At 44.5% G+C, this 13,710-nt stretch overlaps 1 protein-coding gene across 16 annotated transcripts in view; it reads left to right on the top strand.

Annotated features, from left to right (window-relative positions):
- ANK2 (ankyrin 2) overlaps positions 1 to 13,710 on the top strand; it is a 334,684-nt gene that overhangs the window by 210,098 nt on the left and 110,876 nt on the right. For 11 of the 16 annotated variants that reach the window (XM_074588630.1, XM_074588633.1, XM_074588636.1 and 8 more), the window contains 4 exons: positions 5,029 to 5,127; positions 9,406 to 9,591; positions 11,906 to 12,004; positions 13,163 to 13,261. In XM_074588630.1, coding sequence (XP_074444731.1) covers positions 5,029 to 5,127; positions 9,406 to 9,591; positions 11,906 to 12,004; positions 13,163 to 13,261 — 483 coding nt within the window. Of the gene's footprint in view, positions 1 to 5,028; positions 5,128 to 9,405; positions 9,592 to 10,073; positions 10,098 to 11,905; positions 12,005 to 13,162; positions 13,262 to 13,710 lie in introns of all 16 variants that reach the window. The other 5 variants (XM_074588640.1, XM_074588626.1, XM_074588628.1 and 2 more) reach the window with 1 other exon arrangement.

Genomic DNA, 13,710 nt, shown 5'->3' on the forward strand with positions numbered 1-13,710 from the left:
GGCAGAGGAGGCAAGTGGCCTGGGGCGGGCAATGCGCTGATTGTGTTGACCTCCTGACTGGTAATTACATCTTGAAGAGTAAGTAGGAATGAGCGTTTGCTGTATGTAAACAATTGCATTAGATGCCGGTCGTCTGGTCTTCCCTGGTAATCCCAGTGATCTTCTAATACAGTCTTAAACACTTCCTGGAGGCCTTTAAGATAGAATAGATACGTGCCTCTGGGTTTACATTAGCGATTTAATCACAGGGTACGTTGCGAACTCTCACGTGTCACCTTAAAAGAGCCAAACTGAGGGAAGAGATACTATACTTCTATTTTCTCTTTTATTTCGGAGTGCAAATATAGAGATATGTATATGGGCTGCCCAGGGAAGTGGCGGAATCACCATCCCTGGAGGCATTTGAAAGATGGGCAGATGTGATGCTGAGGGACACGGGTTAGTGAGGGTTTTGGCAGTGTTGGGTTGATGGTTGGACTCAATGATCTTAAAGGTCCCTTCCAACCTGGATGATTCTATGGATGTGTGGTATATAGATACTATAGGTATAGAGACACTGAAGGCCACATCTTCACAGAGGAGCATGGGTAGGCTAGTCATTCAAAGGCGCTGGCCTGCTGATCAGAGTTGGGAAGCTGCGCGCTTCCGAACATTTGGTACTGCACGCAAAGAGTACGGTTCCTTGAAAGCCTGCCATAAAATAAAGCTCAACCAAGCTATCTCACTGTTTGTATGGCTTTCCAAAGGCTCTAATAATCCCTGCGCTTCTTCAGACTGTGCTCTTCATTAGGGCTTGGGCAAAATTTAATGGTACAAATTCTGAGTCATATATAGACTTGCCAATTTGCATTAATAGCTTGAAGAATCATTGAGAGCTACTCATTTTCTCAAATTAGCAAGTAAATCAGGGAATGTAGTAGAAAGAATGGCGTACGAAATATACTCTCTTTGTTTAGCGTTAATTTCTCATTATAACTTTATATTACAGCAGTAAACATCTCGCAGTATACATTTATACAGATAATGAAATCTGAGCACTCTGTCCTCACTACAAATACTCTGATGAAATTATTGTTTGAAAACAAATGTTATATATCATTACAAAATTAATTTCTATTTTTGAGACAATGCGCAAAATCTAAACACGCAGACGTAATTACAGAGCCGGGTTTCAGAAAAAGCAAAATAAAGTGCATTTCTCCTTTTCCGGGTCACGTTTCAGTCAGTATTTTCACTTTAATTCGGGATGGTGTTTAGGCAGTATGGGATCATAAACTGAAGGAGAATTTATTGAAATAAATAAGAAATATTGAAATAAAGATTCACCACCCCCTGGATTGAATAAACCCACGTATCCCGTTCCGCGCGCTAAAATGAGGAGGGGAGAGGTCAGTCTCCTTTGCCATACATCCGTGGGTAATCATTAACTGGAGTGTCATGGATTCAGTAGGAGACGCTTTGGGGTGGTGAACCAAAAGCCTAGGCAAAAGATGTTTCCTTCGTTTTGCAGAGATCTGCGATTTTGGGCTTTGAAACATCTCTTAGAAGAAGAACAGAGAACCCAAATATTGGCGTATAACTCTGAAATGAAAAGATGAGAAAACTGGGGAAGGGGATTTTAGGTTGGCAGAAGGAAACGAAGGGGAGGCGATGCTTTCGTTGGGGGCATCTCCATTTAACAGCAGGACTGGCGGAGAGAGACGGAAACTTGCTGTGTAGGAGACAGACAGACACGTCATGGAAACCGTGCAGGACTGGGAGGAGACATGGAAGCCCTGGGCTCCGGTGGGCAAAGGAGAAGGAAGAGCTCCAGCAGGGCTCCCAGGGGATCCCACCAAGGAGAGAAATAACACTGGGAATCCTAAAATAGGAGCGTGGAGGTCAGGAACGCTGCAATCAGAAGCTGTGAAACCAGTTCTTCACTCAGAAAGCAGAGACCAAAAAAATCACGCTTGACCTTGCCACGGGGAGAAATCCAAGGGAAGCTTTTTCAGCGTGGCTGGTGTAGGTGGTTTTGCAGATAGACCTTGGCATGCTGTTGCGATTTCCACGCAAGCCGGATTTTAAGAAAAAATACACAGCAGTTTTGGACTATAAATAAAGCTTAAAGAAAAAAAGGCTATGATTTTATGGGCAAGAATTTCCTTGGCCCCGATTACTGTAGTTTCAGGTATGATTGTAGCCCCTGAGGAGGATGTCCGTGATGTGATGGGCACTCCTCTGCATCTCTGGGTCGAAAAGTGTTTAGTACTTCTTGGTGCTAAATGGTCATGAAGTCATATATGTATTGTTTACGGCCTCCTAATCCAGGCTTTATTATCCTGCTCCTGTTCCAGAACCAGAGACTTGAGTTGATTAAAAAAAAACAACCAAGGTTCTTCAAAGCTTTTAAGCAAATTGATTTACTCTGCCCTGAAAATTCTCATATTCCCCGAATTTATGTTAGTCAGTGTGATCCTCAGAATCATAAAATCATTTAGGTCGGCAAAGATGTGTAAGATCGTCAAGTCCAGCTGTTAACCTAATAATCCTTGTATTCGTCATAATGCGTTTATGATGAAATTACACTCACTATGTAATATTCGGCACTAGAAGGATTTTACAAATGGCACGCGGTACCTAACTGCCACGTTAGGCCGTAATATTAAAATGCCGATGAGGCGAGTGGAAAATTACTATCAGTTATACCTCATAGCTTGCCGTGTTGTTCCTTTCCGGCGTGGGAAGGAAAACCGAAGCAGTGAGCCAGCTCTGCCCGTTTTCCCTCTGCCATTCTCTACGAGTGCAATCGAAAACAAACCCAATCTGTTCCCCATTCCCACTGCCAGCTCCGGCCCTGTGCCTGGCAACCCCCTGCCCTTTCTGGCGCCTTCCTAATTACACCCCGAAGAGCGTTCCTTCGTTTTAACGGTGGGATGAGATCTCTCATCTCCCCTGTCCCCGTGGAAGAGTTGGCCAAGGAGCAGCCAGGAGCCCAGCACCCTCCCAGCCCCTGGGTGGACCTGGAAGACCCAGTTTGGTTTGACTGGTTCGTGCCTCTTCCAGTTTGCTGCCTGGGTTTTTCAGCAGTGGTTTGGGAGGAGGGAAGCTGCCCGTGGAAATATGACGCGGACCGACCTTGGCTGTTAAGAGGCTTTTCTTAATGCCTAACCTGAATTTTCTCTCCAGCAGCCTTGGTAACCTATGGGCTTTTCTATTTGTTTTAGTCGTCGTGAACATGCAGAACAGACCTTTGTCCTCCTCTTTAAAGGCTGTTATCTTGTTTTCCTTTGGTTTTTCCCTCTCCAGACAGAACAATGCTAATTACCAGTCTTTTCTCAAAGAAAAATAGCTTCCCCGGGGAAATACATTTTTCCACTGGTCCAACGATTGTCTTTATTACAGCAGAATGAGCTCATTGACCAGTGGCCCTCTGGTAGACCACTGTGACCTTCAGGTCCTTTTCTGCAGAATTCTTCTTCTCTTAACTCCTCATTCCCGTTTGCGTGGTTTGTGTTTCCTGCCATAGCGGAGAAACTGAGAAACTTTTTTGTGCCATTACTAAATTACGTTTCCAGCTCTTTTCTCCGAGGTAACAGAAACCTTTCCAGCGATGATTTGCGGCGTGTGCTTGCAGGCCGCCTTGCTCACGCTCTCTGTAACTGTACTCGGAGCTCTCTATTCCGTCCTTCCAGTCCTTACGGCAAACATGGGATAACACCCGCCAAAGGCTGTGCAAAGCCGCTCAAAATACACCCCACAGTTTGGGCGTCGAACTGCCGTTAACTGTCCTCTGGGTGCCATTTGTTAGTTACGTGTGCCAAGATTGGTGATGGAAGTGACGGATATTACGCAAAGCAGTATTAAAAGCCTTCCCGCGACATAAATGACGTATATCGAATGACATACACGGCATAAATGACGTTTGTTGCCTGACCAGTCTTCCACATTGGTAAAAGCAGAGGGGGGTTGTAAAGACATCAGTTCTACGATCAACTGTGTTAGCGCGTGACTGAAAAACGAGGTTTCATTTCGTTAGGACGTTAAAAAAAAATAAATAAATAAAATTGCGTGTCTGAAGCCTGGCTTACGGTTTATGTTCTAGTTAAACGCGCCATTCCAAGGCAGAGGAATGCTTTCAGAAGTGCAGGCGATGATGTCCTCTGGCATTGCGTGGTAATCTGCAGAATAGTCAAGAATTTTCTACGGCCTTTTTAGCAATCCTGAAAACTCCCAGAAGAAAGTTATTAGTCAGGCAGACGACTCACTTCCATGCCTTGCTTTCGTGAGGATTTTGTAGCTAATTAATTAAAATTGTTTGCATGTAAGTATTTTAATGGGAAGAAGGGGTGTATGTTTCTAATGAATTTGCTTGTAGTTTGATTAATTTAGAAGGATTTTTTTTTTTTTTTTTTTTAATTACTGTATCATCCAGAGCAGATTCTTTTAAGGACTCCAGGACATTTTAATGGATGTTTGTAATGGAATGATAGATGAACTTACCGTATGGTCAGAAATGCAGTTGTTACTTTGCAAGGTTGAGTTCCTTTACGTCTGATGATTTGCAATGTTTTATGTATTACAAAATTTTATGGAGAGTACGTTAAGCCTTTGTCATCTCTGCTCAGCTTGTCGCGAGGGTATGGACTTTCATGGTCTCCAGGGGATGATGTCTTTGGTTAAGTTAATGTAATAAATGGAGAAAAGTCTGGCTTTCCTGTCAGCTTTCATAAAACTTCATTGCCAGCTTTACAGTCCCGGAGCATTATCAGCAAGGAATAGCTGTATTAATAATTAGTGTGTCCATTGCTTCCTTAAAATACGTGTTGAAAGAAAATGAGTGTGAAAGCACGTAGAGTTTGGTGGGCTTAAATGGCTTTAAACGTTACCGTGCTAAGTTAAAAAATACAAAGTTGTTCTACTTACGTACTTCGAACATTTCAGTTTAAAAAGCCCAAATGCATTTTTCGCCGTATATTTGTGTGGGGTTCGTTGTTGGTGGTATATTCTGGTTCCTCATTACAACGTTTTCTCGTGTGTTCTTCCTAGAATGGCTTTACTCCTTTATATATGGCAGCTCAAGAGAACCACATTGAAGTGGTGAAATATCTCCTGGAGAACGGAGCCAACCAAAGCACAGCTACCGAGGTGAGGCATTTTTGTTCTTTTTTTATGCACGCTCTTATTTTCCTTTGCTTTTGTATTCGGGTCGCTTAAAGTCTGAAGGTTTTTTCAACCGGAGTATTTTGAGGACTTTCACCCTTTCATTTCAGTGAGTTGCAGTTACGAATCTTGTCCTTTCTTTCCACACGCACAGAAGATGAAGGTAAACGGTGCTGCAAGTGGCGAAAAGGGATGAAACCCAGCCTGGTTCATTTGACAGCAAAATTCCCTCTGACTTGAGCGAGCCCGGGATTTTCACCCGCAGTTTGTGCCCGTGTCTCCTATCAGCTTCCTGGAGAATTTTCTGAAACGATGAATGAGGCTTTGAGGAGAGGTCCCCAGGGCTGTAGAAATCAGAGGAGGCCGAGGTGGTATTGTCAGGGGAACGGAGCGAAGGGTAGATCGGTCGTAGGCTAAGTGGAGAGGTACAACGTTTCGTCTGAACAGATTTACGCCTCTGACAAAGCCCGTGAAACTCGGGCCTTGTAGGCCAGCCGTCGCCTGAGCAGCAGGGCTACCTTTGTGCTGCTTTTCCATTTGCACTGTAAGATTCGGGCAAAAATCGATGAATAGAATATTATAGCTTGTGTCTCCCACTGCTGGCTGTATAAGGAGTCTTCTGGGGAAGCCGGCTGAGAAGTGTGTGGAACATCATGTGGATATCAAAATTCGGACTATGAGGGCCGTGGCCAGAAGGGTGTCTGCGTGTAAGTGTAAAATGGTATAAAAACAACTAGTATCAACACTTAGGTGTTGATGAGCTTCCTTTTAGACTGGGACTTGAGATTTTAGATGAGTTCAGGGTATTTTCTGCGTAGGAAGAGCGAGAAACAGGGAAGCGGGTGCGCAAAACTTGGGAGTGGAGTAGGCTCTCGGTGGTGCTGGGTTCACAGAAGCGTTCAGGTAGAAAGGGGCCTCGGGAGGTCGCTTACTCCGACCTCCTGTTCCCCGAAGCAAGGAGCGATGGCAGCTGGACCTCCCCGACCAGCCAAGTTACTCTCATTGTCTGCGACTTGGGGTAACCCGATGAATATTCGTTATTGTCTGTGATTCGCCAAAACTGGAAATCAAATGGCTAACGAAGATCACGTTGATGAGCTCAGCAGGCAACGTGCCGTTTTCTCTTCAGACGCTTTATTTCTACTGCCGGACCACGGGGGTATAAATACGCAGAAGGATGGTATTAATTGCTGGGTTCTGGGTGTGACCGGAGTCTGTAAAGCTGCAGTAACTGCAGCGCAAGCAGGGCGGACACCAACGTAAGGCACGAGGCTCCATCCCGAGAGGAACCGAATCGTAAGAACTCACTTCTGCAGCTGAGAGGGTTTGAGGGCAATGGGGAAAACTCCAGGGCTATGAGGACCGTGCTCATTCTGGTTCTTCCTCTTGCTCTCTTTCTGCCGAATGGTCTTTTACTCCGAGCCAAGGGGACGAGCAAACAGGATCTGTGCTGCGCAGTGTGTTGGCTTCGTGTTTGTTCTATGGATGCGCCGTCTGAAGCAGTAATAGGAAAGTTCCCCTCCGTGTTTATGACTTTTCCCTAGTCTGTACAGACCCTTACCCACTCTGGATTGCCTTCGCAAATGGAGGAAATTTAAATGATGGAGCATTTTTGCTCGCTCTCCTTTCCTTTAAACCGAACGGCTGGCGTTAACAGCTGCTTTGCTGTCCCTTCTTCCACTGGATACTGTACCGTTCAGTGACAGCTCCGAAAATAATCCTCCCGTGGCCTGCATATATGGCGATTGGGTTACATGGCAGCTTTCTGAAATATGAAATCCCCGTGTGATTGCCAGGCAACGTGGCAGAAAACACGCTCCTTGTGAAGGAGCCGAGTGGAACCGTGGCTCTGCAGGAGCCCGGCCTGGCTACGAGCCCGCAGGCGTCTGCTCGCCGCCTTTTCTCCCGCTAGCTTTTACTGGCTGGGGTGATGGGGTGCGCTTGGAAGTTCATTCATTAGTTTATGGGAACTGCGGTGGTTAATTAAATTCAATACAATGAAATTAAGTTAATTAAATGTGGCCTCTGCTTGCATGCAGACGGCCAGGCATCACTGGAACTCACAGTGTAGTCTGTTTTGTCTTTTTTTTTTTTTTTAATAAAGCTGGGGGGAGAAAAAAAATCAAATGCCCCGCACTCTGAACCTGAGTCCAAGTCTGTCTTCTGCCATCGGAAAGGTCAGTGCTTGTGTAGCTTGGAAAGTAAAGGCTCTCTTCCTCCTGAACGAGACAAGTTTTGGGTTCAGGTCTCACTGAGGCGACGCTTCCGACGGCCCGAGCCCCCGTCCTCTTCCGCACGTGCCCAGAGTCAGTCTTGCGAACAGATTGAAGAAGCGGTACATTAAATAAACTCGGATGGCGGCCAGAACTGAGGATGCCACCCAAATACGCGGAGAGGGCCCTCCTGTTGGGCATCAAAGACTGGTTGTCCTCATGTGGGGAGGGGGGGAAATGGAAAGCTTTTCTCCGAGCTCCGCTCAGCCGCGCTTTCCAGAAGCAATAGGAGAGGGAACGCAGAAAGAGTCGTGTCCTTTTAGAGAAGGATGGAAGATAAAGTGGTGCAAATCAATGGATGGTCTTGCCTTTGAAGCTGTGAAACTTGCACTGCCTTTGGATATACTTCGTTTCCTCTAACGCTGATACACAAAACGAGAGTAAGGATGAGCTCAGTTTCACGGGGCCTCTAATCCAGGATTTGTTCTCAAGTTCCCAGAGGCAAAAGGCAAATGCGTTAAGCCATGTCAACACCTGATGTAGCCCCAATCTCAGAATTATCTTTACAGTTCAGCTGTTTCCTCAGCTGTTCACCCTTTTTTAATTCACTGTACAGAATTTAATCTCTATTGCAGAAAGAAACCACAGTAGTATCGTCGTTACAACGCACCTACCCACAGCTCTACGCAAAAGGGAGTGAGCGTTATTAGATTACGAAGGGAAAAAATTGCTTTGGCAATTCCTCAGATGTTTCCCTCAGCATGTGTCAGCTCTCGATTCCTTCCTAACTTGTCCTTTATTATTTTATCATCTTTCCATATTCCTATTCCAAATCAATTCCGTCTCGTTCCCGCACCTTTTACAACGTATCTAAATGAATTTTCCCGCTATAATCAAGTCTTTGGCTGTTTCTTCCCACCTAGACATAGAAGACCTTGGTTTATTCCCTTCCCTGTTCTTTCGTCGTTATTCATGGTGCCTGTGGTCACAGGGAGATGCTCTGGTCGTCGCGGTCCAGCTGCCCTCCGATCTGGCGTGCGGTTACAGCAAACACGTGGTTTTTTGTCAGAATAAAAGAAGAGGGAGCAGGCAGCGCCTCAGATACCTGGGATCGGACGTTGCCATCCTGTGATGCGTTTGAAAGCACTGGCAATCCAGGGGCACGTGAAGGGAGGAGCGAGACAGTGTGAAAATAACTGTAAAACTAAGCTGAAACTGTGACTGAAAAAAGGCAAAGAGATTTTTCTGGCTTTGTTTTTCCAAAAAGTACAAATAACATGATGTTTTCCGGCTTCAAATTGGAATAAATTCCTAAATGTCCTCTGGCTTTCTCGTCTCATAGTCCGCGTGTAACTCAGAATGGGAAGCAGCAGCGAATGCATCCGAAGGCTTGCTTTCTTTTCGCAGAGATATTCAGAAACAGGTTCCCTGCCTATTTTTCGCATCAACTTTGTTGAGCGCTTACTGATCTTTGACAAAATATTGCTAAAAATATGCTTTGTGGCCTAGTTTAAGATAAGTAATTAAGAGAGATGCTGTAAAGTGATCCTTTGCTTGTAGTGGGCTTAAAAAAAGACTGCTTTGAAATGGAAAAAGTGTGTTTCTGATGTGTTTGAAGTCATATGAAGTCCCGAAGACAGGCTGAGAGAGTTGAGGGGGGGGTTCAGCCTGGAGAAGAGAAGGCTCCGGGCAGAACTTTGAGCCCCTTCCAGTGCCTAAAGGGGCTCCAGGAAAGCTGGGGAGGGACCCTGGAGAAGGGAGGGGAGCCATGGGACGAGGGGTGACCGTTTTAAACTGAAAAAGGGTGGATTGAGATGAGATCTGAGGAAGAAATTCTTGACTGTGAGGGTGGTGAGCCCCTGGCCCAGGTTGCCCAGAGAAGCTGTGGCTGCCCCATCCCTGGAGGGGTTCAAGGCCAGGTCGGACGGGGCTTGGAGCAACCTGGGCTGGTGGGAGGTGTCCCTGCCCAGGGCAGGGGGTGGCACTTGGGTGGGCTTTAAGGTCCCTTCCAACCCAGACCATTCTGTGATCCTGTTTTCTTCTCCACCAGGACGGTTTCACTCCTCTAGCTGTTGCGCTGCAACAAGGACACAACCAGGCGGTGGCCATCCTCCTGGAAAACGACACCAAGGGGAAAGTGAGATTGCCAGCTCTGCACATCGCCGCTAGGAAAGACGACACCAAATCAGCGGCGCTGTTACTGCAGAACGACCACAATGCCGACGTGCAGTCCAAGGTAACGCGCGGCTGCCATAGAGGTAACAGGGTAGTCGCGCAGCTCGGTGCCGACGGGCAACAAACTTTGCTGCCTTCATCTTAACGGGTAAAGGTAATTTCTCCTGTGGAGCAAGACAAGTTGCTCGACCAGTATCACCACTAATACGCCTACTTTTGCAGTGTTTAGCTACACAGTAATTACAAGCTACGCATTTTTCTTTTTGCTTTGTAGTTCTACCTCCTGTTTCTTTGGTAACCAGCTTTCTCGCGTTATTTGTAAAGCACAAGAGACTGGACTGGAGGCAGAATCGCTGCTTTCCTATTAAATAGGATACTGGTTTATTGCCCGTGGGAACATAGGTTGTATTTTAAAGTTAATGCATGCTTGAATGGCTTTTCCCATAATTAACAGCGTAACTCATTTCAAAAAGCAACATAGTTCTTCGTTTTGCGGCCAGTCTTTAATATTTTTCCTCTTTTTCCCAAACCATGCTGCATCAGATGATGGTGAATAGGACGACTGAGGTACCGAGATCAAAAATTTTTAATTACTCTTTCTCTTACTTACAATTATTTTCTCTGCTCTGTGGCAATATTTCTTTATTATTTAGCACTAGAAGTGAAGACGTTACTCTTTTTTTAATACGTAGAAATTTGTGACTCAGCAAACCTATTTTTTTTTTTCATCCTTTGTCTTAGAATTTCTTTTCATTTGTGTCACTATTGAATTAAACTTTTGAGAATTCACATCAGTTCAAAGAAGTCTGAAGCCAGTAATGGAGCTAAGAGGATAAAGATGCTTTTCTAGCTCAATTTCATTAATTATGAAAATGCACTCACTTGGCATAACTAAATTAAGGTGTCTGGCTCAGCCAGAATAATACTAAAATTCGTTTTCCTTCTTTTCCAATATCAAATATAATCAGATCCTCCAAGGTAGAAACTTGTTCAGAGCATCTGCTTATTTTTACCGTTGTTCTTATGACAGTCCTTTTAATAAAGTTTTGAGAAGCCCTTGAGGGATAGCGCATAATCAGAATTTACCTACAGCAGATTATGTTACGTTTCTCATACGAATTTTGGAAATACCAACTCTCCAAGCACTTCCACTAAAAATCATGGGGTCTTTTTGCCTAGAACGGTGATTTCTCCCCTAAAGGTTATCGTCACATTTAGGAAAAAGAATTATCTCCGAGAAAACGCGGTCGTTATTTGAACGCTTGCTTTTAAATAACGGGGTTTCTCCGTTGGACGAGGGAATGGATTTTGAAAACGACTCTACTTTGACCAGGATCAGCCGTGGGCTGACACGGAAGTAAATGGAATTAGGGTGGAATAGTGGGCTGATTGCTGTGTCTTCGGGGAATACAGTTGATTTCAGAGTGCAGCGGCCGCCTACATTTCATGATTCCATGAGTAGTTTAAAACGGTGATTTGTACACTGAAAGAAATGAGACCTGGCTGAAAATGCGGTGTAGTCCAGAAGCCAAAAGTGTTTCTCTCTTTCCGTAGCTGACTTTAGGATCTGATCAAATCAGTGTAAAGCTCTTCAGGGAAACCTCAAAAGCAAGGTCCTTTCTACTTGAATTACTTAGGAGACTAAAAGCTTCCTCCATGTCCCAGTTTCTGAAAAATTAATCTTTTTTTATGTTGTTGTCAAGCAGTTCTCTCTCTCGTAGCTGGAGCAGGTTTCACCTTCTAGTGTTCAAGAGGCAATAAGTAAATTGTGTTTTTTCTGATGTATAAATGGCAAACTTTCTTCAGACCCTTTGAGGTCTAAATTGTATATAAATATAAATAATTACGATCCTTATACTATGCTCCTAAGTAGTTTCTCACGTACACCGAATTCTTGGCTTACACACTGATTAACCAGTGCTTTTTTTTTTTTTTTTAAAAAAAAAGGAAATATGTTGTCAATATTTCTAATTCTAAGAGCGGTAAACTGAGAATACAACAACTTTTGTGGTCGTTTATCCGAACCCAGTACACAGATGCAGCCCAAAAGACCCATGTTGCTTCCCACTTGTAATAAGGAAACTTCCTTTATTTTCTTTAGGAATGGCTAATATATTAATATTTCCTGCGATGAAAGCTACTCTTCTTATTGGCCACTGAGTCAGAGCACTGAATTGGAGAACGAAAGAATAACGCCTTTTGGTAACCTCTCGTATGAAAACTGCTCTCTCTGCCTGAAAGGCTGCGCTATGTTATAGGTGAACCGGATAAAATCAACACATTGGTTGGCCGGCAGCTTTTTAAAATCGAGTTGTAGTTAAGCTGATCATCTCGTGTGAAATGTTGTCTGTAATACGGGCTGTTTCCCTTTGTAGAGTGGCTTTACACCTTTGCACATAGCCGCGCACTATGGAAACGTCAATGTGGCAACGCTTCTGCTCAACCGAGGAGCCGCCGTCGATTTCACCGCAAGGGTACGGAGGAATTTCTTTCTCTTCTTAGTTCTAACGGCCGACAAAACGGGGAGCGTTTCTTTGCGTGGTTCTTAGGCAAGAGTAAGGGAGGAGCCAAGCGATGCTGAAGTTCTGTTGCGTTCAAAGCTTGTCTTTTTTTCGCAGTAATTCTTAAAGGCTGCCTCCGCGCAATGCGCCGGAGTCCTTGGGAGTGGAGTAGCGACCAGTAGTCCCAGTTGAAGGAAGCAGACTCCTTTTGACTAGCTCCAGAAAGCTGATATTCTCATAACGTGTCAGCTCACTTCAGCTTTTCTGTCGGTTAGATGTTCTCCCGAAATGCTTGTAGGATTTATTGGCTTTTTCGGCACGTGGTATTTACTACTTCAACTTGAAATTTTCACATGTAAGCTTATTTTGGAAAAGTGAAGTAAGGTATAGTGCCGTTCTAGAAATGCAGCAATGAAAGTACTAATTAGTCGTGACTACCTTTTTATGCTAAACAACTGCAGAGCTACATTGCTGTTGTACCTTAGGTAGTTTGAAGCATGGCATCTGGTGCCATGAAAACCTCTGGTGATCTGCACCTCGGCATAGCTACCGGGTCACAAGTTTTCGGTTTAATTTCGCCGGCCACTTTAGGGTCCTGCCTCTCAGGCTGCCTTCCTCCTCTTGCCAGTCTGGAACAGCTGCTAATATTTCCTCTTCCCCTCGCCCAAAGCATTTGCGAGGACTTTCAGCCTAAACAGGGCCTACTCCTTGACGCCGTTGGCGTTACCCTCAGGAGGTCCCTTTGTGCAGGAGTCGCGCGTTTGTGTACTCTGTCTGCGTTGCAGTGATTTAAACGCATCAGTGTTTTGTGACTATTGACTCATTGGGACTCCGATATATGTTTGTTTATTTGTCTGACTCTGGGACTGCGATGTTTGCTGCTTTGGCAGATGCGCTTCTTCGTTTTTTAAAAAAAAAAACCCACCCAAATAACGAATAAAGATTCTTGCTTAGAAAGGAATTACTAACTCTAGCTTACATGGTGCGTGCCTAGCTCTGATGCTCAAGTACGTTGCTGTTTATTCTCTCCAATGTGATGGCCTCGTTTTTTTTGTGATCCCCACACGAATTCACCACCATTGCGCGCCTTCAAATCCATCACGCTCATTGTTTGTTCTTTTCATGGTGTAGAATGGAATCACCCCACTGCATGTGGCTTCCAAAAGGGGGAACACAAACATGGTGAAGCTCTTGTTGGATCGCGGAGGGCAGATCGATGCCAAAACCAGGGTGAGTCTTTCTATTCCCTGCATACGATGTTGTCCCTTCTTGGGAACGGATTGGGATTTTTTGCTTGCTTGCTTGGGGGTTTTTTGGGGTTTTTGGGGGTTTTTTGGTTTTTTTTTGTTAAGCTGGAGACTTGGAACACTGAGATTCATAGCTTAGGAATTCAGCTCCAGTAACTGTGTCTTGTTCTCTGTTCTTAAAAGGAGACATCAGATGCGTCTGTTATAAATGACTCAAAAAAAAGAGAAAAGAACAAGTTCATCTGAACACAGGTCCAAAAATGTTAAGCATTGCCTCCTCACAAGTGTACTCTTTTCGAAACTTGGACCAAATTTAAATTGTGAATCCAAGAATAATTTATAAAGAATTTTTTTGCACCTTTTTTTTTTTTTTTTTTTCTAAATTCAGAATCCTACCTTTAGTTTTCCGGTTGTTTTATGTAGACTGCTTTC

This window comes from Larus michahellis, chromosome 5, assembly GCF_964199755.1.
Source record: "Larus michahellis chromosome 5, bLarMic1.1, whole genome shotgun sequence".
NCBI lineage: Eukaryota > Metazoa > Chordata > Aves > Charadriiformes > Laridae > Larus > Larus michahellis.